We start from the raw sequence: 27,525 nt of genomic DNA, 5'->3' as shown, positions 1-27,525 counted from the left end.
GGAGAAGAAATTTACTTCAACAGAGTGCCAAAAACTGCTGACAGCCTATTAACAACACTGAGAAATGACCCCTGAGTGTCCCAAATCCACCTTGGCCGCTCAAAACCAAATTTTAGGTGCTAAATGAGGAGGGTAACATGGTCAATGATTATGAGAAACAGTGCCAGTCTTTCCTCAAAGGAAGAGAATTGGTTCTTATGGCTTCCATTCATTCCTCCTTACGTTATCTCCTACAGTCATAGAGATGGCAGAATGAAATCAACTTGAACTGGATGAGCTTGTCCTCTTTTGCCTGTATTCACATTAGTCTTAATAGCAGCTGTGTCTCTGATATCCAGCAAAACATCTGCCAGAAATTCTCCAAAACTAAAGAGAGATGCCAAAAATGCATACAAACAGCAGCTTGCTCCTGCTCACATCATTTTATTTTTAAATTCTCTGTGCCCAAAGGCACGTGCATTTTCTACTCATTAGAAACAATCTGATAAACTGGTGACACATTTCACCTAAAAATCATTCTTACTGAAGTAAATTCGAAGATATAAACCAGCCAGAGAATGCACACAGCTGCATGTATTGCTTAAACAATCAGATTTCTAGAACTGTGAAAACATATCACGTACAAGTTAGACTGCCTTCTATTTTTCCACCAAAATCTCTTTAGGTGGACATGACTAAATGACTTTAGAAAGAAAAAAGCCTGGGGGATGCGGAAAGAATAACTGCATGAAAACAATATTCTCAAAACTATTCAAAATTATGTGGAGAAAAAAGCACCCTCCCTAACAAAACAAAACATTAGCTTACAGAGTACAGTAAAGACCATGCAAATACCAGAACATTTACCGCATGGGAGAGCTGTACAGGCTTAACAGAAGCAAGAAATAGATGGCCAGCAACCAGTAGACAACAGGTAGTGTTTAAGAATAACACAGCGGGAAGATCACACTCTGTGAGGAACCCCAGGTTTCTCACATTTCTGGCGTGCAGATTTTTCTTCATGCCCCCACGTTAACCTGTCATTGGTGGAACAGTATTTAAAATCTTGCTGCCATGGCAAACACTACCAAAAGCAGGGGCACGGCTGGTTATGGATTCATTTGCAACTTGTGCCATCTGTCACAATCTCCAAACTTATTACCCTTGATTTAATCAGGCAATCATATTGCTGGGATCACTTAAACAACAAATTTAAAGTGACTCTCAGGGCAACCGAAAACTCCCAATTTGTGCTAACTGGTTTTTGGTTTTAACTTTATAATTGTCCTTTCCTCTTTTTCTACTCCATATTTGGAAACCTTCAGTTTTATCTTACGGGACTTCATTTCACCACGTCGACAAGCGTATCACAATGTCATGTAGGAGACGCCAATACACTCTCTGTGTCCCTGATTCTCAGGCAAACAGACACCATGAATCTTCTAGTGTCAGAGCTCGTTCAGGTCTTAAGAGAAAGCAGTGACTTTACAGTATTGTTTGGTTCATGGCTAACGGTGGTGGCGGTGGAGGGGGACAGGACACCAAAAAAACCCCCAAACAAATCAACCCAAAAACCCACACAGGTCCAATTCTTGTAGATGCCTTGATTCAATAAAGCACTGCACCATTTACTTGAAGTTACACACGTGCTTCAGGGCTCTTGTGAACCTGGGCCAAAGTAATGATTATAAAACAACAGAGGGATGTATTTGAACAATCATGAGAGCCTACGAGGAAAACATTAAATATGGCCATTAAATCAGTACTCATAGCTGAATAAAGAAATAACACTCATGGACTGACACAAAAGACCGCTACTGTACAGCAGAATATGATTCCGTTTCCAGAAGGGATAAATGCAAATCCAAAACAGGGCTAACAAGCAGAAAAGTGACTAGCTTCACTTTCATCCCAAACAGCATCAACCTGGCTCTTCTGCAGGAGAGAAGATTTAACCCTCCCCTCTTTTACCCAGGATGTTCTTTGCTTCATGCAGGTGACACGAGCTTTACTTGAGGTTATGCTCCTAAAAAACCCAAAATACACTGTCTACATCCAGTATTATGGGACAGTTTCAGTTGCTGCAAAGCACGAATTCCCAAAGTTTCTCTGTGAATAGCATTATTCTACGCCAGGCCCATCCTTCCAGCTTTACATTGCTGGTTTGCTCATCACTTAATACATTCTGCACCTTTTAACACGAATGGAAGGTTGAAAAAAAAAAGACATTATTTTTCCATTCCCAATGATTCAGCAGCTAAAGGGTGTGGACTTTACAAACACACAGGAAGGGCAGTAAAAGGTTAAATAAAAGTACATAATTCAAGATGTGCTGCTCCTGGTGAGTGGTACACTGGTAGAAGCACTGGTACCATGAAAGACTCTATATAGTTGACCAAAATTACATACTACTATAACAACAAAACAAACTGGTTACCTGAAGGAAGGAAACAATATAGTTACTGCAACCAAAGCAACAACAAAAATGGATGCGTTACCTGATATCAGAAAGATCACATTTGTTTCCAGCAATGGCCATTACAATGTTTTCAGGACCATGTTCTTTTAATTCTTTCACCCATTTCTTCAAAGTATGAAATGAATCCTAAGTCAAAGAAATAATGAATAAGCCAACAGCCTAGTCTCTGTTGATGTATTGCTCATTTTTTTTGAAGGTAGAGGAACACAGCTTTGACAGTGTTAATGCAGTAATATTTTATAGATCACAAGACCAGAAGAAGATCGCTGTGTCTATGTAATCTGCTTTTCAAACTGTAGGTCATAAGACTTTCTCAAATTAATTCTTGAACTTAGACACTTCCCCCTTTGCGCCCCTACCCAAAGCAGCGCTGAATGTTTTTCTTAGAACTTTCAGCTATGAAAAAACTACTACAGCTATTTTAAGTTAGTAGCTAATTTCCTTCACTTCTGATGTGAGCTTCATTTGTCCATTTTCAGCCTCTGCCCAGTGGATTACCATCTCAACCACTGTCACACTTCCAGTAACATCCAGGAGAGCTTTCGCAGTGTCCCCCCTCCTCTCAAATTTCTGAATCTGTGACCTGGTAAATCTCAATTTACTCATCATGAAACCAAAGAAACAAGTGACAATTCACTTGGCCTTTTCCCTCCAAACACAAAATTCAAACACTTTTTGATGCTACCTACCTTTTAATAGTAAATTTTCTATTTCTTTACACTAATGAACTAATAGCATTAAAATCACTTTTGTTCCTAGAGATTCTAATTATAACACACGGTTGAAATTGTAATTGAAACTCAAAGTGAGCTCCCAAATGCATTATTAATAATTTTTTTGCCTTCAGAAGTGCACATAAGGGTTGTGTCTAAATCAGCAATGGCTATATCAGTATCACCGAAGGGAGAGCACTATCAGTTATTTGGGACAAAAACATCCATTCTGCTTTAATGATCAGCACTGAATATTAAGCATCAGAAACTGAAATAGACATTGACTTTCCTCTCCTGTTTTCCCCTCTTTATTCCAAGAGCTGTTCCACACAAGCTTGGAGAAAGGCTGGCAAAACAAAACTCTATTCTTACAATGCATTACAAGATGAACTATAAGATATTTAAATTAAAAATAAGCATAAATCCACCACAATTCACTCTTCCTCATATTTTCTTGGCAAATTAGCAAAGAAGAACAGTACTGCTGTGCAACAGTGGTCTCCATCATTAGCCACAGATCATTACACTAATGCACTGGAGAACCAAGCCAACCCTCTCAACCTAGTAGTAAATAATTCAGTAAATAATTCAGTTGGCAGTAAAGGAATAAAATGCTAGTGAACTATCATGATCATCCATCCATTAATGCCGCTTCTAACTCAGCTTTATCAGCAGGGGTTTCTTTCAGCAGCAGTGGAAGAGGCATTCAGCTAGAACCTCCTAGCTTCCTCTGCCTGAGAACTGAGCCAGAGCAGTTGTGTCTGAAAATACAACTTTCATTCCCAATGAATAATGTTGAGACAAAGGTCAGAGACTTATTATTTCATTACTGGTTTCAAAGTTAAGACATGAGGCCTGGAATCCAAAGATGAGATGACATGCTTAGTTAAAAATATTTTTTAAATCAGTAGATTTTAAATCAAAGAACTGAATTTCTGTCCAGTTGATAAAACAGACAGCAGCTTTTTGTAGTAAAAATTCAGTTTCATGCAGAGAACGTAAGTGGTGGTGGGAGGGGGTATTGCAGGATACTATCCTGTCTATTTAGCCAGACAAAATCCAAAAAACCACTGACAAAATACAGTCTCCAAAGTTTTATCTAAATGAAGTTTAAACACAGAAGTAGGACTTCATGTAATTTTTTAAGGCAGCTGGACACCTTCATCCAAACCTACACAAACTATTGAAGCATATATACCCCACTGACATGAACAGGGATTAACACATAAATACTTCTGCAATTGTGGGTTTTAAGTCCAACTCCAGCCCAAGCAGAGGAGTTAACACAGACTAACACAGACAAAAAGTGTCCCGAAGGTCTTACCTGCTTGGTGATATCATAAACTATGACAGCTGCTGCTGAACCTCGGTAGTACATTGGAGCCAAAGAATGAAACTGTTAAAACATAACAACACCCACCACCCCCCAACAAAAAAACGGCATTAATAAATCAGAATTATCACACACTTTGTCAGGACTTGCCGTGGCAGGACCATCAACTTTCTTCCCACAGAGAACAGACCTCTTTGGTGGCTGCCCATCTCTTAATTTTCCTTAAACGTCAAGGAAGCAGAGCTCCCTTATCTCCTGCTGTTCTTCATCCCAGTGGGTTTAGGCCATCAGCACTTACTGGTTCAATGCATCTTTTCCATTACAGGGTAAGGACTCCCATGACAAGTTTCGACATGAAAATCACCTACACTTGGAGGCCTAACCTGTCGGCGTGCAGACCCCCTTCCCCTGGCAAACCACAACATTTTGCTTTGTAGTTGTAACAGACAGACCGGATTCAGCCTGGGTTCATGTTTTATAAAACATTGCAAATGAATTGGGTAAAATTAACTTGTCAACAAACTCAACACCTGCCATGTTTACTTATCCTATATACTATGACAGATATTTTGAAAAACATGGGTTCTTGCAGTTACTCTTCAGCTTTTTGTTTCAAGGAAAGCATCCTTTAAGAAAAAAAAAGCCAAATAATAAATATGTTTATTATAACGACAGCTTGCCAATGAACAGCATAATTTTCATAATTCACCATGACTAAGCAGTTGATTTAGAATTTCAGCTTGTAATTACACAGAGAAAGGAAGTCAAAAAGCCTTTCTGCTGATTCAACTAAACTCAGTCTTAAGCAAACCAAAAATAATCTTTCTTATAAAAGGCATTTAGTTTCACTGTACTCACGCAGACATTTTACAATTTTTTATTTGCAAAGTGATCTTCAAAAGCTTCATATAAAGCTACAGCTAATAACTGATGTCAACTCCTAAATCAAATGCATTATTAGAGCAGGGTACAAATCTCACTGCTCAGTGAGCGTGCATGGATCCATGTGTTACGTTGCAAACCTCTGCAGATTTACCAGACACACCATCTTCCCAGAACTGTACTTACAGACTGAGCATTCAGATCTAGCTGCCTCCACATTTCTTGCTATTTCACATACAACGTATAAAGCGAGATATTTGCAATATTGGTTCATCCACCAGTTGGTAAGCTATTTATCACAGATCACACGTTCCCGCTCAAGGTCGATACTTTCTTTTGTAACAGTAAGGATGCACAGCAGCTGTGACAGATGGTCAAGTGCTGAAGTGTTTTGGGGAGAGAGGCAGGTGGGAGAGCTCATTAATAGGAGAAAACAGCAGGAAGGAGGATTAGAAAAGAAAGAGGAATCAGTCAAGAAGCATGGTCTGAAGAAAAGGGATCAGCCAAGATCCTGAGGGAGTTGGGTAGACGTGTGCCTTTCAGGCTTTTAGTGTGTGGCTTTATTACTTGCATGTTTAATGCAATGAACGCTTTCCAGAATTTTAAGGCTTCCAGATCATGACAGAAATTTCCAGTGTGTTAGAACAGAACAGACTAGGCTAGGCTATTTCAGTTGGAAGGGACCTACAATGACCTGCCTGACCAGTTGAGCACTGACCAAGTTAAAGCACGCTGTTAAAGGGCACTGTCCAAATGCCTCAAACACCGACAGGCTTGGGGCAACGACCATCTCCAGAGGAAGCCTGTTGCAGTGTTTGACCACCCTCTTGGTAAAGAAATGCTCCCTGATGTCCAGTGTAAACCTTCCCTGGTGCAGCTTTGAACCACTCCCACGCATCCCGTCACCAGATCCCAGGGAGAAGAGCTCAGCACCTCCATCTCCACGTGCCCTCCTCAGGAAGCTCTAGAGAGCCATGAGGTCACCCCACAACCTCCTCTTCTCCAAACCAGACAAACACAGAGTCCTTTGCCACACCTCAAAGGACATTCCCTTCCCACCCTTTCACCAGCTCTGTTGCCCTCCTCTGGACACATTCAGGGACCTTCACATCCTCCCTAAATCGTGGCTCTGAGCACTGCACGCCGTACTCGAGGCGAGGCTGTACCAGTGCTGAACACAGCAGGATGATCACCTCCTGTGACCGGCTGGTTGTGCTGTTTGATGCCCCCCAGGACGCAGTTTGCCCCCTGGGCTGCCCGGGCACCCTGTGACTCACAGCAGCCTGGTGCCGACCAGCACCCCCAGAGCCCTTTCTGCGGGGCTGCTCTCCAGCCGCTCCTCTCCCAATTCATACCTGTGCCCAGCACTGCTCCATCCTAGGTGCAGAATCCAGCATTTAGACTTGTCAAATTTCATCCCATTAATCACAGCCAATGCTCCAATCTATCCAGATCCCTCTGCAAGGCATCTTGCCTCTCAAGACATCAACAGCACCTCCCAGTTTAGTACCATCAGCAAACTTGCTAATGGTGCATTCAACTTCGGCATCCGTACCGTCGATAAATGTATGGACCAGAACCGGCCCTAGAACTGAACCCCGAGGAACACGGCTGCCGACCGGTCACCAGCCCTGTGCAGCCCCATTCACTACAGCCCTTTGATCCCTGCTGTTCAGCTCGTTCTTCGCCCAGCGCACTGTGAACCCGCTCATCCCACAGATGGACAACTTGTCCAGAAGGATGCTGTGAGGGGCTGTGTCAAAAGCCTTACTAAAGCCCAGAAAAACTACATCCACTGCCTTCCCTTCATCCACCAGGTGGGTGACCTTATCATAGAAGAATATCAAACAATACTTTCCCTTCATGAACCCATGTTGACCATGCCTGATGATTGTATTATTCTTTAAATGCCTTTCAACAGTACCCAGTATAATCCCCACAATTTTTTTCCAGGAACTGAGATTAGACTAACAGGTCTGTAAGTTCCCTGGGTCTTCCCTCACACCTTTTTTGTAAACTGAATTAACATCGGCTAGCTTCCAGTCAGCAGGGATCTCCCCAGACTCCCAAGACCTTTGGTAGAGGGATTGAAAAGGATCCTGCCACAGCATCCTCTAACTCCTTCAGAACCCTGGGATGAATCCCATCAGGCCCCATGGGCTTGTGAACATTCAGCTGACACAGCTGGTCCCTTGCAGTTTCAGTGTCCAGAAATGCAAAGTCACTGTTCCCACACTCGTGGTCCTCAGACTCAGAGGACTGGGCAGCCCAAAGTCTATCAGCATTATTAAAGACTGAGGCATTCAATGCATTTTTGCTTCCGCTTCTTCTTCATCCCTATTAGTCAGATGACAGTCTTCAACAAGTATCAGTCCGATGTTTTCGTTTGACCTCCTCTTGCTACTGACATACTTTAAAAAGCCCTTCTTGTTATCTGAAACAACGCTGGCCAGATTCGACTCTAACCGAGCTTTGGCCTTTTGTGTCTTCTCCCTGCATATACAAACCACAGCTCTGTACTCTCCCTGCGAAGCCCGACCTCACTCCCAGAGATCACACAGTTCCTTTTTCCCCTTGAGCTCCATGAGGAGCTCCCTCTTCAGCCAGCCAGACTGGTCTTCTGCCCTGCTTGCTTGACTTATGACACAGCGGAATTGCTTGTTTCTGTGCTTCTAAAAGGCGGATCTTAAAGACTGACCAGCACTTGTGGACTCCTAAGCCCTCAAAAATAGATTCCCAGGGTACTCTGCTAAATAGCTCCCTGAATGGTTTAAAGTTTGCTCTCCTGAAGTCCAGGGTAGCAACTTTGCTGTCCTTTTGTTCTCATTACACTCAACCACTTCACGAGCATCGCAGCCGAGGCAGACACACATCATCGTATCCCCCACAAACCCTTCTCTATTCACATACAGCAAGTCTTTTGTAGAGACTTTTGGGCATCTTTTGTAGGTAGCTCACCGAGTACCTGTGACAAGAAGTTATCTTGTGCAAACTTCAAGAATTTCCAAGACCTGCTCATCAACACATGTGTGGCATTAAAGCAGCCTGAAAATCAGGGACCTTAAGTGTAGAGGGTATATCTGACCTTTGATGCTGTAGGCATACTCCTCCCGGTCTATAAACTCCCGGAAAAATAAGGACATACTCTACACACATGCTGACTTGGTTTTAATCTAGATTACATGGTATTCATGAATTTACAAAGAGTTCTCAGATAACAGTAACTGCACTTCACAGGAGTCACGCAGTTAAACTAACATGCTTCACATTCCTTCAATACCATCCCAGAAAGCACACTGAGAATGTGTCTATCATCTTGGGAATTTCTCTCCCTTTTATTTTGACCAGGTGTCAGGAACACTTTCCATAATATTGGTTTCGTTGAAGAATATTGCCAGTGTTAGGGCCAGAAAGTAAAACCAATGTCAATAACAACTCTAAAAAACCCAAAACAAAACAAAACCCAAAACTAAACCAAAACAAAACACACCACCCAAACAAACAGAAAAGCAGACCTGTCACTGGTTCTGGACAAGTAGAACCAGCTGCAAAATGGAACCAGGACACAAACTACCATTGTTTTCAGTAGAATTAATTTTTAGCTGGATTCCCAAACCAGCTTGTTGTGCATCAGATAAGCCCCAGGCTCAGCCAAAAGGAGGGGGTGGGAAAGCATGGCTGAGAAAAAGGACCACTAGAAGCCATATCCACCTCAGTTTAGACCACACTCCAATAGCTCTGCACTTGCAGAACTACTCTGTGCACACCTCTGCTGGTACAGTCTACTGCCACTGGCAGTTTTGCTTTTTTGTTTTCCTATAATGGAAGCAAAAATCATTTTAAGATCAGTGCAGGTAACATGCAGAAACAAATAAAACTTCTTTTGAAATATTTTTTGAGATTAATTAATCACTTCAACAGCATGTTGCATTTCAGTAACAGAAACGCCAAACAACAAACTATGTTTGACCTGCTTGTTGTGTCAAGAAACATAAAAAGCAGAGACCAGACATGTAGCATGCAGGAGGAATGCAGTTCCTCTGTAATTCAAGACAAAATCTACTTAAATACTCCAGTTCCTCACAAGCTTGGAAAGAAGGAGGGCCAGCTAGGCTCAGAAAGGCAACTGCCTTTGAAAGGCGCTCAGGTTCAGTAGCTGTTGTTAACACACACGTACGACCTCTCTGCTCTACTGAAAATCTATTTACTTGCTCAGCTGACAGGACAGTTATTTCCTCTTTCATGGTTCTATAGTAATATTTTACCTATAAGGGCTTTTAAGAAGAAAAAACATTCTACCCACATTTGGGCATGTAGCTTCAGGATTTGGGGTTTTTTTTATATCAAGTCATAGCTTTCATCTGGCACATAAGTTTATATTCCTATTTGGATAAATCTGACGCTCAAGATTTCATATTTTACATTGGACAAAGTGAGAAAAATGGGATTACAATGTGTCAACACATTTCCTACAGTCTGTAAGGAAAAAAATACTTTGAAATTGTTTACTAACAACTGAAAGTACACTAGTAACAACTATTATCAGTTATCATAGTACAGAATAGCAAATAAAACCAAAATGAAATCTCTTTTGTCATTCTTTTGTACGGTCTAATAAACAAATACAATACATTATGTCTCAGACATAAGAAATTACTGCTGTCCACAAGAAAACAGCAAAAGACTCTTTGCAACACTGAATGAATCAAGAAGGGTTGAAAAACTGTAACTGAGTAATTTTAATGATCTAATAATAAACTCTTAATGAATGTGGTTTACAAGCATAGATTTTCCAATATCACAAACACACTAGTAAAAATACTATGCAAATAATAATGTTTATTTGATAGGGTTTTCTTTTCCCTTTTAAATCACTGCCGAAAACCAAAGCCCTCTTGAGCCTTTTTCTGGCCTAATTACCTGGAAAAAGAGAGTCACACAAAATTAATTAAAAGGGATACAAAATACCAGTGTGCACATTTTTCATCTGCCAAGGACCAAATGTGGGACAAATGCCCAAAACAAGCGAGACACAAAAAAAAATCAGCTCATAAAATTAAATCTCACAGGACTACCTTCTGTATTATAAATAACATTGTCTATAACCTTGATTTTATAGCTCAGTATTTCCGTATCCAGTAATTCCCATGAAAATTAGGAGAACCAGGAGCAGTGACAGACTTGGCATGAGAACAGCTCTGCTTCTCAAGGAGGGCTAACAAAAATGCTTGGGCAGCCACCCCTGGCTCTGCCACATGGGAACCCAGGTCACAACCGCAACTCTCTGGGGAGTCAGCCCCTCCGTAACTCACAGCTAAGAACAGCGCTCTGGCAGATGTCACCCTTACCTGCAGAGAGCAGCAGCTCACATCACCTTGGGCTAACAGGGAAACAGACCCAAAACAGTCATCTATCAGCTCCCACCATCACAAATAACCACATTCCTAACCCATTTTGAAAGTTGATCAAGGTTCAGCCTAAAATAATTTTTTTTCCATGATACTTCCACGAAAATATTATTTTAACAATTAATAAAATTCTGAATTCCTAAATTACTTGTAATTTACTTGCACCTTGACTTACTAAAATTCAAGCATCAGTGCTTGCCTTTAGCTGAGATAGGAATATAGAATAGTCTTGCAGTCTAAACTTTTCGGGTCAGCTAAACCATGCTCTTCCAGTCTGAAGGTAGCGGGGAGAAAGCAGAGTCTAATCATGTTTCTCTGTGCCTGGTCCAGCTTCAGTTCATCCTTCCTGACTGCTGGTGACCACGTTTGTATGCAGGACTCTAGACATAAAACAGCCTTAACTGTACTTCCCCTAATGTGTAACACATTTCTCATGGCCGCATCATACATGCATGATCATCCTTTAACCAATACACTCATTCACAGGTGGCTTTCCTCCCCTGTTTCCAAAAAACATCACTTACAACTTTACAGCATACATTTTTGTTGGGAGTCAAAAAGGTACAGGGACTTCTACTTACACTACTGAATTTCATCCCCACAGTGTCCTTCTAGGCCCTGGGAATACCTCCCATCTTGAGTAAACTATCATTAGCTGCTCACTTGCAGTGGAAATTTAGAAGTCACGTGTCTCTCATTCAGTCTCCACAAGAGGTTTGTCTATTTGCAAATACTGACCCACCTCATCACTTACTAGGCCTGTTCTGCTTTTGTAGGAGTTGGTAACAGCTTCTGAGGCTGAGGTCACTAAACCACGCGATGCGATAGTTAAATTGTAGGGGTACATCTTCCAATTCAACGGCTACAGCCAGGCTAAAGGGGCCATCCAAAACATATATAAAGAACTGATTTTAACAAAGACATTCCAAAAACCAAAATCAATTACTTGTGTAGCTTCACGCAGGCTTTTAAGACTCTCCTCCTTAGAGCTCGCCACACAGCGTGCTACATACCTCCACAGTTGCGAAAGTACTGGTGCAATGCTAACCAGGTTCAGAGTGCCTTCATACTAGCGCTCCTCTACCGACATGTCCACTTTGCACTTGCGGTTCACTATCTCTGCCACTAAGGAAGAAGTGAGGCCACATGAGTATTATGAAATTTCCCCTGAAAGCAGGTCCGCTTTTTCTCAGGATACAATGAGAAGCTCCCCAACCTTTACAGCTGTACAGCCCTGCAGCACAGAGGACAATTCAGTCTCAAGGGGTGCAAATGCAAGCTCAGCATAACCAGAGGTGCTCTCGTTGATTCCAAGAGTATTTGGGGATTCTGCAACCCCTCATCTGGCCATTACACTGAAGTCAACAGAAGCTTTGCCCTTGCGAAGGGCAGAAAAATGGAACCAACAAGCCATTAAGGAATATACCACCTATTTAAAAGCTCTGCAGTACTTTGCTTTCCATTTCCTCTGCACCTCATCGTGAAGGGGCATATCTGGTCGTAGGTAATGCTTTTTGCATTTCCTCTGTACTAACAGCACAGAATGAGGAAGAAGAACACCCTACAGAGCAGCCATACCACAATACTTAGAGGAGAAAAACAAATTCAAGGGAACACAACGTAAATCACACCTGAGCTGTAGTAGCAGAAGTCTCTTCACCGTGCCTTACGTAATGCTGGCTTAGGAAGCAAAACAGGCCAAATAAATACAGAAATTAAAAAACTACCACTCCTGCCTATTTATCTAGAAGCTGACAAATGCTGCTGAAGACAGTCTGGATTCATTCAATTTGCCAGGCACACCAGGGAACACTAATTCATGTCAGCAGCTCTTTGCACCATCCTGTAGTGCTACACCCCAGCATTGGCTTACTGCCACGGCATGGCTGTCTCTTCCGAACTCCACTGCCAAGAGGAAAAATAAACCAAAGAAAAAAAAAAACAACCACCAAAACCCAACACCCCCACCCCTAACTCTATCGCACTGCTTTTACCATTCTAGACTGTAAAGAACATCACTCGTTCTTCCTGCAAAAGGATTATAATTCTGCCTACAAGCATGGCTAGAAAAGGTAAGGATGCACAGAGTAAGCAGAATCAGACCAGCGTTCAGCAAGCGTTCCACGCCTTCTCCAATCAGGGGTCAAATTCAGCTAAGACTTTTCCATATGGTACCTCTCCAAGCACCTGCAGATGCACAGCAGCACAAGATTTGTTTCCTGACAGCTGTAATCATTTGACTAGATTTTATTCCTATTCTTGACAAGCTGCTTCTGACTACACACATTGCCTCTGAGTGGCCAGGACGAAATGGCTTGGCTCCTCTCAAGGTCAGAGACCCTTACCCTTTCTTTATCTGGGTGCCATTAATGATAAAGACAGCCACAGCTGTTGGCTGTCTGCTAGCCACTCACGCGTGCAGGCAGTGACACAGCTCTGCAACTTCCCTCCCCTTCCTATTACACACACACTCACCTTTCTAGACTAAGACACTCATATACCTCGGTCCCCTTGCTCAGCTGTCCATTCCCAGCCCCTCTACAGGTGATTTTGGGTGTCCTGCTTCTCCTGTCCTTGGCCCCTCCTGCCACGCCAACCCCACAAATCACTTCGGTCCTGTCCCCAAACCCAAGTAAAGCTCATTCCTTCTCATGCTTTGGTCCCCACTTCTACAACTAAAACCACTGAGGTCCTTGTGGTGAAAAGCATAGTAGACCAGTGCCAGAAATTTGTCACTATCAGCCTGTTTAAGGAGAGCTGCCTTAACTGCTTCTGTGGATCAGGTAAGCACCCATAGGGTAAGTGAGTGGCAACCTCTGAGAGCCAGAGGTTGCCATCACTGCGTCTGTGTTGCATGAGCTCACTGAAGCAGCCCATGCACCATGAACAGCACCTATTCCACAGCTTGGGAGACGCTACTTGCACAAGTCAGGGCATTTACATGCCCCATTCCTGTCACTTTTGAGGCAGCAGCTGCCAACAAAGAAAATCAGGGTGTGAAGAGAAGCAAAGGCAAAAACCAGAAGCACGAAACAGATTACCCTGACACATAAGCTTCTCGCACAAGCAGGGATACAAAATTCCTGGAATTCTCAGCTGGCAAAGAGCAAATGCGAAAATGTTATGCATGAAAGCCACTATCAAATACTGTTCAACATTCTAGAACCTTGAGTAGTTTTCCCTATATGATTGAAGGCTAAGATTCCAGTTCTCGGGATTTGCAAGCTGAATAAATCAGGAAAGATCTGTCTGCCTCCAAACTACATGTATTTTTTGCTAGTTAAATTGAAGAAGATAGATAGGTAGATATAAAAAAAATGAGCATTTTTCCCAAATATGTATGAATTCTTGAAGTGAACCGGGAAAAATTCCAATGCTTTAGGATAATTTTTTGAAGAAACTTTGAATAAGCAGAGAACAAACTTTTGCAATATCACAGAAGTAACCTGTGCTTAGCCCTTCTGAAGTTTACAGTCATTAAACAAAGGATGCAAAAGACACTACACCTAAACCATGTCTCGGTCAAGATACACATGCTACAGGTTTGTTGAAGCTTAAGAAAAACACATCCACATGCATCTCTTAAATGATTTACTATGCTTGATGCTCACTCTAAAAATAGTTTAACTAACATTCACTTACTAGCTCCAATGCCACTTGTGCTTTCACAAACACACATACTACCAAATCACCTGTTGACCTCTGCAGCATGCAAGCAGTATCTCACTGCAGGGAGGTTCATACACCACATGCAAGGAACCACCTCCACACCGACTGAGCTGTGGACTACCCCCAGAGTCACCTATATAAAACTGTGGAGCAAAATTCAGGCCATGCCTTCACTGCAGAAGTAATTCAAGTCATTGGTGTTAGCGCCTCTCAGGATAGTCTGGTTTCAGAGGAAACATCCATAAGCTTTGCAACTAGGTGGCTCAGCTTAGGGGAAATGTCCCAGCCAAGACCGCAGCAAGGACAAGTCCTCCTCCTCCTCTCATGAAGCGTTTTCACTCCCTACCTCGTGACACTGCCTCTGAATCACCCGGGCAATTACCATCACTCAGAAAAGAGGGGGCTATAAAGCACTGTAGGTATCTCATCAGTCAGTCTTTTCCTGGAAATTGAGCAGTTTAAAAAAGAAAAAAGCAGCCCACAACTCAGGGTAATTCCTGTCAAGGTTTAAATTGGGCTCAAGTAATTGAGGCTCCTTCTATTAAACAAAATTAAAAATCCCAGCGTTTGACACAGTAAATTTAAATAGGACACAGATAAATTTTCCTGCCCTAGAAATATGGCCCTCAAGCTCCCTAACTATTTGCTACAATATTTCTCAGCTGGCAAGATGGAAAGCTGGCAGCCACCCAAGGTATTCAGACAAAGCATTGTAATTAGAAGGTACTTAGGGCACCATGAACCAAAATACATGCTAATAAAAACATCATTAACTAACTTGTGAAGACACTCTTCTTAGGGGAGGGAATCTTTGCTAACAATAACATAATTGTCCTGCATGTCCTGAAACCCACAGCAACAATTTAAAGCTGATGGGTGGGAGAAAAAAGTGAGACAGAGAAAAAAAGCGACATTTGGAAAATAGTGGGGTGGAGGGAAAGTGACTCAGAGAAACAGAATAAAGCGAGCTTGTCTGATAACACACCAACACAAACCCGCTGGGTCCACAGAGACCAGTACTTAGGCACAGAAAAGCAGTGGGATTTTGCTAAAAGTGCTGCCAGTTGAAAGTTCTGCCTACCCAAAAAAGGGAAAAGAAAAACAAGATAAAAGAATTTAAGAAGCTCTCTCCGTTTGTAATCGCGTGTGAATTCTCCACAGCGAGACCTGCTGGAGAGCCATGCACCCCTCTCCAGGGTCTCCACCAGGAAGCACGCTGAGCATTTGCTCCCACTAAGGCTATGACAGAAACACTGTTGATCTCCATTTTCTGCTGTATTATCGTCATTCTGCAGAAGTGACACTTGCTTATTATTTTCCACAAAATGGCAATTCTGGTTCCTTCTCTACTCTGCCTACAATTCCGAGTTTCCTGACACAAAAGAAGAAATACTATATCTATTATCTGTATGAATCAAAAGTTATCTGATCTCCATGACCAACCTCCGACTGGCTGGTCTGTACTTTAAGGTTCTTCAGCTAACTGAGGTGTTCCTACAAGCTACTAAACCCAACAACAACCAGCATTTCAGAAGGCTTGCAACATCACAAGTGGCTGGCTGGCTGAAAGCTGATTTAATACCTCAAGGGGGTGCTGAGTGCTTCCAACTGGCTTCTCTGAGCACCCAGGACACAGCTCCTTTCCAGAAGCAGCCACATGTATTTCCAGTTTCTCCCAGCTGACTAAAGGCAGCCAGGAGGCACACTGGTTCTCAAAGAGCATTGCTTAAATAAGGGTTTGCAACTAAGGTATTTTAGAGTGGTTTCTCTACGCTCTCCAAGCTGGCAGTTTCCCAGTTCGTTGCCCAGAGAAACTCAGGAAAAAGGACAAACCCATGAATGAGGAGCACAGAAGTGCTGCTGCTGTTCTTCCTGCCTGCCTGCTCTACCATGGTTAAGGTTTGAGCTTAACTTCCATGGCATACATGAGGCTGCAGTTAAATTTCATCTAGGGCTCTTCTGCTGTGAAGGCTCCACATCAGGATGTAGACAGAGCAACATCTGGCACAGTTGGGAAAGCACAGAGCACCCTGACTCCGGAATTAGCACACGCAAGTCCTATGCTTGGCCTGGCGCTTAGGAGAACAAAGCCAAATGAAGGCAATATTGAAAGAGCAGGAAGTCCTAAACACTGCTGTCAGCAGTACAGACAATAGGGGCATTGATGAAACTGCCCAACTTTAGCAGTAGAACACAGAGCCTCCACAAAAATTGCAAAGAACAAAGGACGGACAACAGCTCCCAAAGGAGAAACATCATGTGGAAGACGTTTATTAGTACACTACGAAAAACAGCAACGGGCCCAGAGGCTGGGGGTAGGCTGGAATCTTTGGGTCACCACAGTTGTTCAGAGGATAAGAAATCAACACAGGGGGAGACACTTGTTCTTGAATAGCAGTTCAGAAGGAGCAACCCAAGACAAACCCCAGCTACAAATTGAAGTGAACAAGCTACTGAGAAGCATCATGTGTTTAGCTGTAAAATGGGTATGTTCTAGGACAGAGAATGACCTGAACAGTATGGACCTCACCCTGGAAAACTTGTCCATCTCAGCAGCTAGCACTCAACGCCCATCAACTTTGTTTCCTGTATCACCCATTTCCTAGAGTCCTAGTGAAGGACTGGGAATACATTGTGTAAACACAGAAGAAAAAGATGGTCCCTGGCCTAAAGAGCTTATAATTCAGGATTACACATGAAAACCTGTAACAGATTCTGAGCAATTTAACAACGTTTGTGGCGGTCACTGCTCATCACTGTTGAACACACACACACACAAAAAAAAAAAAAAGGAAAGCAGATGTTTGAAAAATGACAAGCTTAAAACAAAAATTGAGAGGAAACATATAGGACTAGATGGGAAGGATGGATTTTGTGTCCAAGAGTCAGAGCTCAGTCACAGATTTCCTGCCTCAAATGAGACATCTTTTAGTTCAGTTAATAGAACTTTATTAATATTCACCTACCTCAGAAAAAAGCTTTGAAAATCTTTTTTCCCACATCATTGCAAGACTAATACTGAGGTTTGTGTGCTAAAGAGCTAAAAGAAAAAAAGAAAGCAGAGCAGGGCAGCAGAGGGAAGTGAAAGAGAATAAGCAAGGAAACTCAAACCATGGGAAAGAAAACGGAACCTTTGCTACCTCTTGCAATAATTAGTCAGTTATCAGCTGCATATCATGCAGAAATGGAACAAACAGGATTCAAGGGAAGGAACTATGCTATACTTCAAACATGTTTTTCAAGATCCATTTTCCCATCATAAACAGCACACTGAGTCACTAAGAGTCAACAGACTTCATCAGGGCCACTTTACATCATACTGCGCATTGTAAATAAAAACACGAGCATTTCCGGCACTTAACAGCAAAAACTTTCATTGCCTGCAATTCACTTAGAAGGTATGGATAATACAGTGGGCTGTACCAGGACTGACATTACAGCCTGTATAAGCATCTTATTTTACCTCAACCTAACACGAGCATAGCTACATTTTTCTATGAACAGAAATGGCGCGATTTCACAAGAAACTTTGAAGATATTTTAAAACACGTGCATGGTTTTTTCTATTTCTTTCAAACTTCTCAAGATAAAGGTGGGCACGTATTAAAGAGCAGTCTACAGTTCTACAGCCCATTACTGCACACTACTGCCATTGAGACTATTAAAAGAAACAAATGGCTAACCAGGCTCACATACAGTCAACATTAATTAATGCCCACAAATTTCACTATGGCTTTTTTGAGAACCAAAGGAAAAACTTCTTAATTTGAGCACTTTACATCACACACTTGAAAAATCAAGACAAAACCCCTAAGTGGTTCAGATTGCCAGTGCTAATTTCCAAAATAATAATGGCAGACACAACCTATGTGCATGTTCAGTGTCCCAAATTGGGATAACCCTGGGGACACCACCTAAGCTCAGACCATCTGCCAGCTTATGCGCTGGAAGTCAAGTCCCTGCCAGCACCAACGAAAGCTGCCACACATAAACCTGATGAAACCAGAGAGGGGCTGGACACCACTTGGGCATTGTCCAAGCTGTCTGGAGGGAAGTAGCTGACAATTCACACCAGGCTGTTTTTTCAGGTAAGTGGTATGGTCAGACTGACTGCATTTTCCCCATCTATGAAATAGGAATCTATATACTTGGTGACTAATGACCACCTGCTTCGCAGAGCTTTGCAAAGATTCAGTAGGTTTATACTTACAAAGTCTTCTGAAGATGAAAGATTTAGACAAAATATGCCAACACATTAAAAGAGATCAGTATAACAAAGATATACTGCAAAGGAATACTCACCCGCTCTTGACCAGCTGTGTCCCAGATGAGAAATTTATGAAGCTCATTCCCACAAGGCACAGTTTTAGTCATGAAGGACGCTCTGAAAAGAAGGAAGCCACAGAAATATGTAACATGACTGACATTCCAAATATGCAACCTACAGACTTTATCTGGTTCTGCTGGGTGAGACTTCATGTGGGGAAACTCCAAAACCCTGGTAAAATGCCTATAGAAGTGAAAGTCTCTCTTTTCTTAGATAAAATATATGATACCTATATATGTATTTAAAAAGGAAGGAAAAGCCTCTGAGGTTCAGAGGGTATTTCTGCACCGGCCCAGGAACACAAATGCTCCTGCCACTCACACGTAGCTTCTGCTGCTAGCTAGTTCCATCTTCTCAGTGATATGGACCTGAGAGAAAGGCATCAGCCAGCATCATACCAGGCAACAAATAAGCAACTTCCAGCTCAGGCTTCTTCATGCTTCAAAAGGCAGAGTTTTTGAAGATACCATCTAACCCTCTGAACAACAGAGAGCCATCAATACCAGTCCTTCCCAGATGATTTAAAACAGCTCTCAACACACAAACCAGATCAGCCCTTCCCACCCAACCCACTCTATTGTGAACATTACATATTAGCTTCCTCTCATAAGAGAACAAGAATTCTCAAAATTTTCCAGGTATTGCTGGACTTGGCAGATTTGTCTCTAAGATGTTAAAAGAAAAAAAATTTGAAATTAAGATCAACTACAGGACTAGTAGCCTTCTGATGGTCTGACACATGGAAGCTTGGCAGTTTTTAAAGAACAGGTACGAATTAATTACACTTGGTTGAAATTGCATTGTCCCTATTTTGAGAAAGGCAGGATAATGCGACACCTAAACCTAGATGAAAGCATGTCCACACCTGGGAACACACACTGTCCACGTTCCAGCCCAGCCTGGCAGGACACACAACATAGGTATGCCAAGGGCTCCGCATGGTTCTCCTGCCATTACTCAGCTATGGGGTGCCCTGGTTGCTGTGCAGATCACAGCCTCTTGGGTTGTGGGGTTTCGGTTCTTCAAGCTCCAAGGATCAGATTCGATACTTACTTGACCAGTAGGAACTAAAGTGATTTTAATCCTAAGATTCTACGATCGAAACAGGCTAAAGTGGGAAGTTCTTGACAAGACAAAAAGAAAAGGATAACAGCCGAGTAAGACATCTAAGAATCTCTTGGTGTGAGATGGGTGAAGAAAAACTAAACAGAACAGCTGGAAGTCATGGCCATGCACAACGCAAGTCAATACAGCATGGTTCTGGACAGCCCCAGAAAACAGGCTATTTCAAGAGACTCCATTCACAGGAGGAGAATGGCAGGGCTCTGCCAGTCTCTCCATAATAGAGTACGCTGCAACGTAGTAAATTTAGGGCCCTCTGTATTCCCAGATCAGGGAAAGCAGAGCAGACCTGGTTTGGGGCAGCCCCCAGGCTCTCTAAACAGGTAACATGAGCTTGAAAGCCATTAAAGAAGAGTACAGAGTTGAGTGAAATTAATAAACTGGAGGGGGGTGGGGGTGGAAAAAAGATATACAGTACTCAGAGCCTTGAAAATAAAGAAAGGAGCTCAGCACAGGGCAGTGAGTTAAAAAATACACAGAAGAAAAAAGCTATTATGCATGGTACTTACCCAATAGTAGGACTAATATTGTGGTCAAAGTGGTCCTGGACAAACCGACACACGATGCTCGATTTCCCAACGCCAGTATCCTGAAAATAAAGGACAGCATGACAGTGACTTCAGGAGACCCTAGACATCAATACTTCACCTGAAGAAACAGTCAAATATTAATTTGTGAAATTAAATCCTCTCTAGTGGCAAGTGGGACAGGTTAAACATTTCAAAAGAAAAGTGAGCATGTGGATTATCCTTTTCAAATGTCAGCACTGTGAGTGGAGCTCCCTGGTACTCCTCCCAACACTCCCTTCTCTCCAGGCCTCGTGATCTTTTGGGGTGGATTTTATATTCCTGTTGCAAGGACTGCAGTACTTCAAGCACAGCCTTTAACTCGTACAGGGAAATCCTGTGCTTTCAAACACATGGCGCATTCCCCAGCAAAGCAAGAGAAACAGGTGCACTCAAGCCTGCTGCAAGGGCAGCCCAAGTGTGCTTCCAAAACAGATTACTAACACCAACCTTTCAGTACGCTTCAAGCACCAATTTGGTGGAACCTTTTCATGGCAAGACAAACAAGCCTCCTGGTGGAAACTTTGCAGAGGTTGCAGGTGGTTTTGAAAAGGCAGGAATCCACAGATTTGGATCTCCAGAGATGTGCAGCTATCACTGTGCAGGTTGTGTTACTTGACTGCGGTAAAACAGCATTACTTTAAATGCAACACAACTTGCTCTCTACGCTGCAATGTGGCGGGCTGTTTCCATTTGCAGGAATAGCCTTTTTTTTAACCCCCCAACCAGTAAGCAAAAATCACAGCAGTACAGTACTGGAACAAAATTCAGAATAAATGGGGGGTGGGGGTAGGCAGGGGAAAGCTTAACATATGCAGAATACAATTTTAGGCATTTAAGATAGCAACAAGTTTTCCAAAATGCAACATTTTTTGATTTGTCTCTGTTATTCCACGAAGCCTTGGATGGTAGGTAGAACAGCTTAAATTATACAGAGAATTATCAAGGAGGAGGAATAGCAGTATTGCTCTGTCTCCCACGGAACTGTTAAGAGCCTCCTTGGAGACAAAAAGGATGCCAGGAAATCGATCCTGACCTTTCCAAGATGTTAACAATGACAGCCCAGGGTCCAATCTAACTCATTAAAAAGTCAATGGAAAGTTTTCTATTAATTTCATTGGAAGTGATTGCAGAACTACCAGATTGCACCTGGTAGTTCCATTCGTATCCACATTTTAAGACACTTGAATAATTTACACAAACTTCTTGAAAACTGCCAAGACATGACAATACAGTTTGTTGAGAGCACCACACACATAACTACACATTAAAAAAAAAAAAAAAGCAGCCTTTGCCCACACATAACTACATATTTTATATATAAAAAAAAAAGTCCTGTAATCAATTTTACAATATTTTATCTTCTTTTTGAATAGGAAAGAAAAAGAAAGCCTGCATTTAGATTTCCTTTCACCAGGCTCAAATGGAACAAACTATAACGCCACAGCAAGCAAAGCCTTTATAGACAGCACTTATTAGAAAACCATAATTTAAACTCTCATATTTAATTCAAAGCTGTCCTTAGCTTAAAAGCCATAATAGATGCTCCCGGTACACAGACGTTTGTTTATCTACTGTGTTCAATCAATAGAAAAAAAAGATCAAAGAGAGTAGCAGTGCTTAAAACCAGCCCCACAGCCTTTGATCAATAGCAGCAACACATCCTGTTGCTATTCCCAAATTTTGCCTTCATTTTCAATTCCAGCTGACATCTTTGTATAATCACTAGACCAGAAGGCAGAACACATTAAAAAAACCCAAACAAACAAACAAAACCACAAAAAAACCCCGAAAACTCAACAAAGCGGAGTCCTCTGTGCTGAAACTGAGGATCTAATTCCAGATTTCAAACCTTGTGGAGAAACCAGAACTATCACCCACTGGGTGCAAGCAGTTATATTTCCTACTTGTGAGGACAGAGTTTCTGCCACAGTGTTCGAAACTAGACATTGACTCCCATGACCCGATGATGCTTCAATTCCATCTGCTTCCTTCAGCTCCCTTGACAGCTCACTCAGAAGGGCAACTGCAATTATAGCTCCGGAGCAAGAGGAGCCTGGTCTCTGGCAGGGACGTGACATCCACAAGCAGGGATTAAAGCTTAGCTCATTTCCTGGAAGCTCCTGTCTCTTCATCTTTCAGTTTGTGGCCCTTACTAATGTTTCACGGTAACATTAAAGGAACTTTAAAAAAAGTTTCTATTGCTCTTGCATCTCTCGCAATGAGCACTGTTAAACTTAAGCATATGCCAGGCACATCAATAGCCCTCAAGAAGCTTAACACATTCTTACACTTCGTTCCTGGGGTTCCTTGGACTACCAGCAGGGCTAAATATACCCTTGGTGTAACTTCAGTGAAACCAATGGACCTGGACCACAAATGAATCTGTCCTTAAGATGGCTACTGTCGTAGCCAGCGGCCAGTGCTTTCCAGGAGCTGGGCAATTTATTGCACCAAGGGGTTCAGTTGAAACAAGCACTCCCAGCTTCTGTTTTGTTGCCTGGAGGATACAAATGGCCAGCTACTGGAGTATAATTAGAACACAGAGGGGAAGGAAGTAAAAAAGAAAAAAAGCTTCCTACTTAAGGCAGTGATTATCATTCCATCGCAGGATTTAAAATACTTAGTTTTCAATCCATATTACTGTACTCGCACCCATCAAACAAGATGTTCCCTTGCCTGAAAGCAAAGCAAATCATGGTATGTAAATGTTATACATACAACTTGAAAACTTATTAGCAGTAGAAGATTTCTACTCAGATCTTACCTTTTACTGACAATAGGGAACTATCTTTCAGGTCAATCTGGCAGAAGTCAAGGAAAGTGGGGTTGCTTCAAGTAAGTAGAAAAGGCATTCACTTCTCAGCAATGAATTGAAACTTCCTTGCTAAGGCTGTACAGAGCTTTCCTGCTACCATCTGCTTTGCCCTTTACTATATGGTCTTCCTCTATAAACATACATTTTTCTAACATCTGATAGGGATAATCATTTGTTCCTTTTTTGTTCAAAGGATTATAACAGGCTTACCATGCCACACGCCCGGGTAACATTCTGGCATGCAGATGACTTAGGTTTTCAGTTTTCAAAGTTCTGCCTTTTGCCAGCTTTTTACCTCCTCTAATCTGTTTTTCTTTTTTGTTATATGTACGCCAACATGGAGTAAAACATCAAACATATACAAACAAATTATATTTTGGCTTATGTAAAAGGTGACAGTGGTATTGAGCTAAGTGGATTGGACAAGTTTCACCAACTGAGAATGTGTCCTCAGGAGTTAATGTCGCACTTTAAGGAACAGACCCTGCAATTCTTCAGAAAAATCCTTATCCATAGAAAATGCAAGGGTTTCAGCTCTATACTAATTGACTCATCACAATCAAGCACACACCACTCCATGAGAGGAGTGGCAGGAAAGGAATGAATGTAAAATAATTGTTCTGAATCAAGATGTTCATGATACATTTGATGAGTCACTCATGGGACCAAATGCATTTTGCTTTTCTCCTTTCTTCTTCATAAGCCTTGTCGCACACTTACAAAATACCAGTTATAAACTGCATTATACTGAGATAAGCAAAAGGTGCGGGGTGGGGAGGAAGGAAAGGAGTAGAACTGTAACCTACAGTAAGTGAACCACTATTAGAGTACCAGAAGAAGTAGTTACCACTTCAGAATCTCTCACTGGTCAGCAAAATGGATATGGAAATCTGAAACCCTATCAGATGCTTCTGATAAATACAAGGAACCGTGCAAGCATGACTTCTTTCCGACTTTTACCCTTTAACCCTGAAAAGACATTCTCTATTCTTCTAAAATCCCTTACCCACAGGTTTAGGCATGAGGATTTTAAGAGCACCAGAAAGAGAGCAGCACGGCACAAAAAACAGTGCTTCCACCCACACTCCTGCTCGCAGAGAACCACCCCACTTGGCTCTTCTCAGCTCACATTACTGTAAAGGAGATGAGACTGTGTTTCAAGCCAGCAGAATTACAGGGTGCTGGCAACTCGTTTTCAGGCAAAAAACAACTGAGCTGCTGATTTCTTCTGGCTGATTTGTAGCAACATAGAAGAAGATTAAAAAAAAAAAAAAGCAGAACTTCACTATCAGCAATATAGTAAAAAAGAAAACCATTTCCCCATTACAAATAGGCATTTGGTATATTCCTCTGTCCATTGTTCCAGCTTTATTTATCCCGGCAGAAAAAAACTAATGCAGAAAAACCTAGTTCTTTAATTTAAATCTGGATGTCTCATTTATATCTTTGCATAACCAGAGGGCCCAGTCCTCCAAGCGCTTTTCCAGATTGAAGGGAACTGCACTACCCTGTAAACACATCCCTGATAAGGATGTTAGTCTTTAGCCTTGATATCATAACAGCTTTTAATAGATTCAGATGGGTCAAGACCTATTGTGCTGAGCAAACTGAAGTCTTCATGTAAATTCTTTTTACATCTGAAATGGAGTAAATGTTCAGTTTACAAAAAAATCCACACATATCGTGACTGATGACTAAACAGCAGCCCTATAATTATGCACACTGCTGCAAGAGCTTTTTTATTCTTGACTACACAGAATCTTTCTGTGCTATGTTGACACATAAGACTTTTAAAATATATGTAAAATTAAATAAACCATGCAAAAATCCTTTTATGACTCTAGGATTCTGGAAACACAAATAAAAAAAAAATACTAGACGGCACTTCACACAAGGAAATGTCATGCTAAAAATGAACATACTGAAGAAACTACCTTCTGTCCTCCCACTCGCAAAGTAAGAAAAGGAAAAAAAAAACCCAAAAGTGAACATCTGGCTTGTAACTACCACAGATCTCATGACTAACTTCCCGCTTCAGCTTCAAAAGAAGGTTGAGATATCCTGGAGACGGGTGCCACAAAAATCTGCATTGAGAAGTAACACAGAGCTGATCTCCGTAAAACAGGGATCCAACAAAAGGCTCCTTTGGAAGGCTGGAAATTTTCCCATCAGCTTCAGCAAAGCCAGGATTACATCCATGGTATTTCAATTTGTATAAATTTTTACAAATCAAAAACGTCTGTCGCCCTAAGCATTTCTCATAGTAACCAAGATTCATTGACTGAGTCTTACATGTCAGAAGAACGATCGTGCCCTAGCAACCTGGAGGGTATTAATACCCAGTGTTCAAGAAAAGCAGGTAAAGCAGATGTTATGTCAACAATAATATGAGAAACCTTTGAAAGTGACAAGTCTTTATCCTTTCCCATAAAAAAGAAACTGATCCCATGGCTCATGTGGTTTCCACCGAACACAGCAGGACTCTGCTGCACCTCACACAGTGGGAATGCATCTGCCCCTCAGAGCCTGGTTGTGCTGGGGCTCCCCCAAAGCCAGCCTGCCGACCACCCTAACTGCAGCATGAGCCTTTGGCAGCCCAGCCCTTCCTCTGAGAATCCCTACTCAGGAGAGAAAAAAAAAAAAAAAAAGTTTGCAACCCACGCAGACAGGGTTGATTTAGCATAACCCCCTGGTGGCAGCCTCTTGTGGAGCAGCTTCTTCATCAGGCACGCAGCTGGAGTCACAAAGCTGCTCACACCGATGAGAACCCAGATTCCATACAGAAGGCAATACTGGAGCCTACCAGCCAAGCTGCTTTGAAGCTTTTCCAAGACAGGTTAGCTCCAGAGGTGCAAGAAGTGCATGCACCAGAAACAACCATGGTCAAACTGGGCTCACTAATGATCTTCTCGGTGCACCTTCCAGTGAGATAATGCTGCCTTGTGCCATCTTTCAGAGATGGGGGGGAAGCCTCAATCAAACATACAGAACAAGGGTACAGTCAAAAAGCTGTCCCACTCTCCTGGAAGAGGATCTACTCAGAGAGGAAGCTGGCTGCTCCTGATATTAGGAGAAGCAACAATTCCTGGCTCCCTGTCACCTATTCATGCCACCGGACAGACTTCTTGGCTGGTTCATTAGTAATGGAAAAATAACAGAAGAGCCAGTTTATGCTGAAGATTTCCAAGCTAAATTCTCCCCTTTGTTACACCGATCTGACTCTTGCCAGTGCTACAGCAGAGAGGAAGGAGAGGTCCTTGCCTTACTCAGTGCAGAACTTTTGTTGTTGGAGCAATTAAGATGTACAGATGCAAACATTTTAATTGGTATGAAGTTGCCAAAAAGGAGAAAACTGTCCTTGATCATCAATGCATTTGATATTTTAAATGCAAAAAAAAAAAAAAAAAAAAAAAAAGGCACTCGATCTCTGCGACTGGCCAGGCAAATCTGAGGTAGAAAGACACGCTTTAAACTTTAGGGGAAAAAAGTAATCAATGAGTCTTACAAAAAATGCAAATGCAAAGAGACCTTTCATTCTAGTAGCTCTGTAAAGTGCAGCTGGTTTTGACTTGGCAGTTCAGTTTCTGCACATTAAAATAGCCATTCTTTCCACTGTCAGAATTGGCCATGCTTTAGGTTTTGATTTACAGTTGAATCCCCCTGGCCCATTCCCATTATCCTCAGCAGGACTCTGATGGAATTTGAAAATTCATAGCAGCGTAATCACATCACAGTGCTGCTAGATGGTTAGCATTTTATCAGCTGTCATCAAACAAATCGCTAGGCCTGCACTGTAAAGTATCGCTGGGCTTTCGCGGAAATGTATGTTCAGCTCTGGTCAAGCCTGGTATCTGCGAGGAATGTCACTCCTCAGGCAAGGTCTGGCATGCCGCGCTGAGATATCCAACCTGCATCTTCATGCTTTCAGAGATGCCAGTCCTTAACCCAAAGGCACGTGGTATGGTAAGGCTGAGTACAGGATTACAGCTGTCTTAAATTCCAATAGAGGTAAAAAAGCAATGAGTTGAACAACAAAATAAAGCTTTGCAATTTGCAGCCTGCTTTAGTCCTCTATGCCTGCCATTAACATTTTAATCATTACTCAGACGATCAGATGCAGGCAGTATTGCAATACTTTCCATGTCTTACTAATCCAGTTACAGCTGCTCTGGAAGGCTGTGGGAGGCATCTTGAAGAGCACCTGAAACTGGCTTTGGATTTTTATCAAC

The 27,525-nt window shown here is 42.1% G+C and overlaps 1 protein-coding gene across 2 annotated transcripts in view; it reads right to left on the bottom strand.

Moving 5' to 3' along the window:
• The window catches only part of RAB31 (RAB31, member RAS oncogene family), a 67,564-nt gene that overhangs the window by 17,871 nt on the left and 22,168 nt on the right, over positions 1-27,525 (bottom strand). For both annotated transcript variants that reach the window (XM_055704987.1, XM_055704988.1), the window contains exons 2-5: positions 20,422-20,501; positions 18,766-18,847; positions 4,496-4,567; positions 2,478-2,584 (exon numbers count right to left, since the gene is read on the bottom strand). In XM_055704987.1, the coding sequence (XP_055560962.1) occupies positions 2,478-2,584; positions 4,496-4,567; positions 18,766-18,847; positions 20,422-20,501 (341 nt within the window). The remainder of the gene's footprint in view (positions 1-2,477; positions 2,585-4,495; positions 4,568-18,765; positions 18,848-20,421; positions 20,502-27,525) is intronic.

This window comes from Falco cherrug, chromosome 3 (genome assembly GCF_023634085.1).
Source record: "Falco cherrug isolate bFalChe1 chromosome 3, bFalChe1.pri, whole genome shotgun sequence".
NCBI classification, from domain to species: domain Eukaryota; kingdom Metazoa; phylum Chordata; class Aves; order Falconiformes; family Falconidae; genus Falco; species Falco cherrug.
Note: the sequence above shows the minus strand (reverse complement) of the source record. Positions and strands in the feature narration are given on the sequence as shown.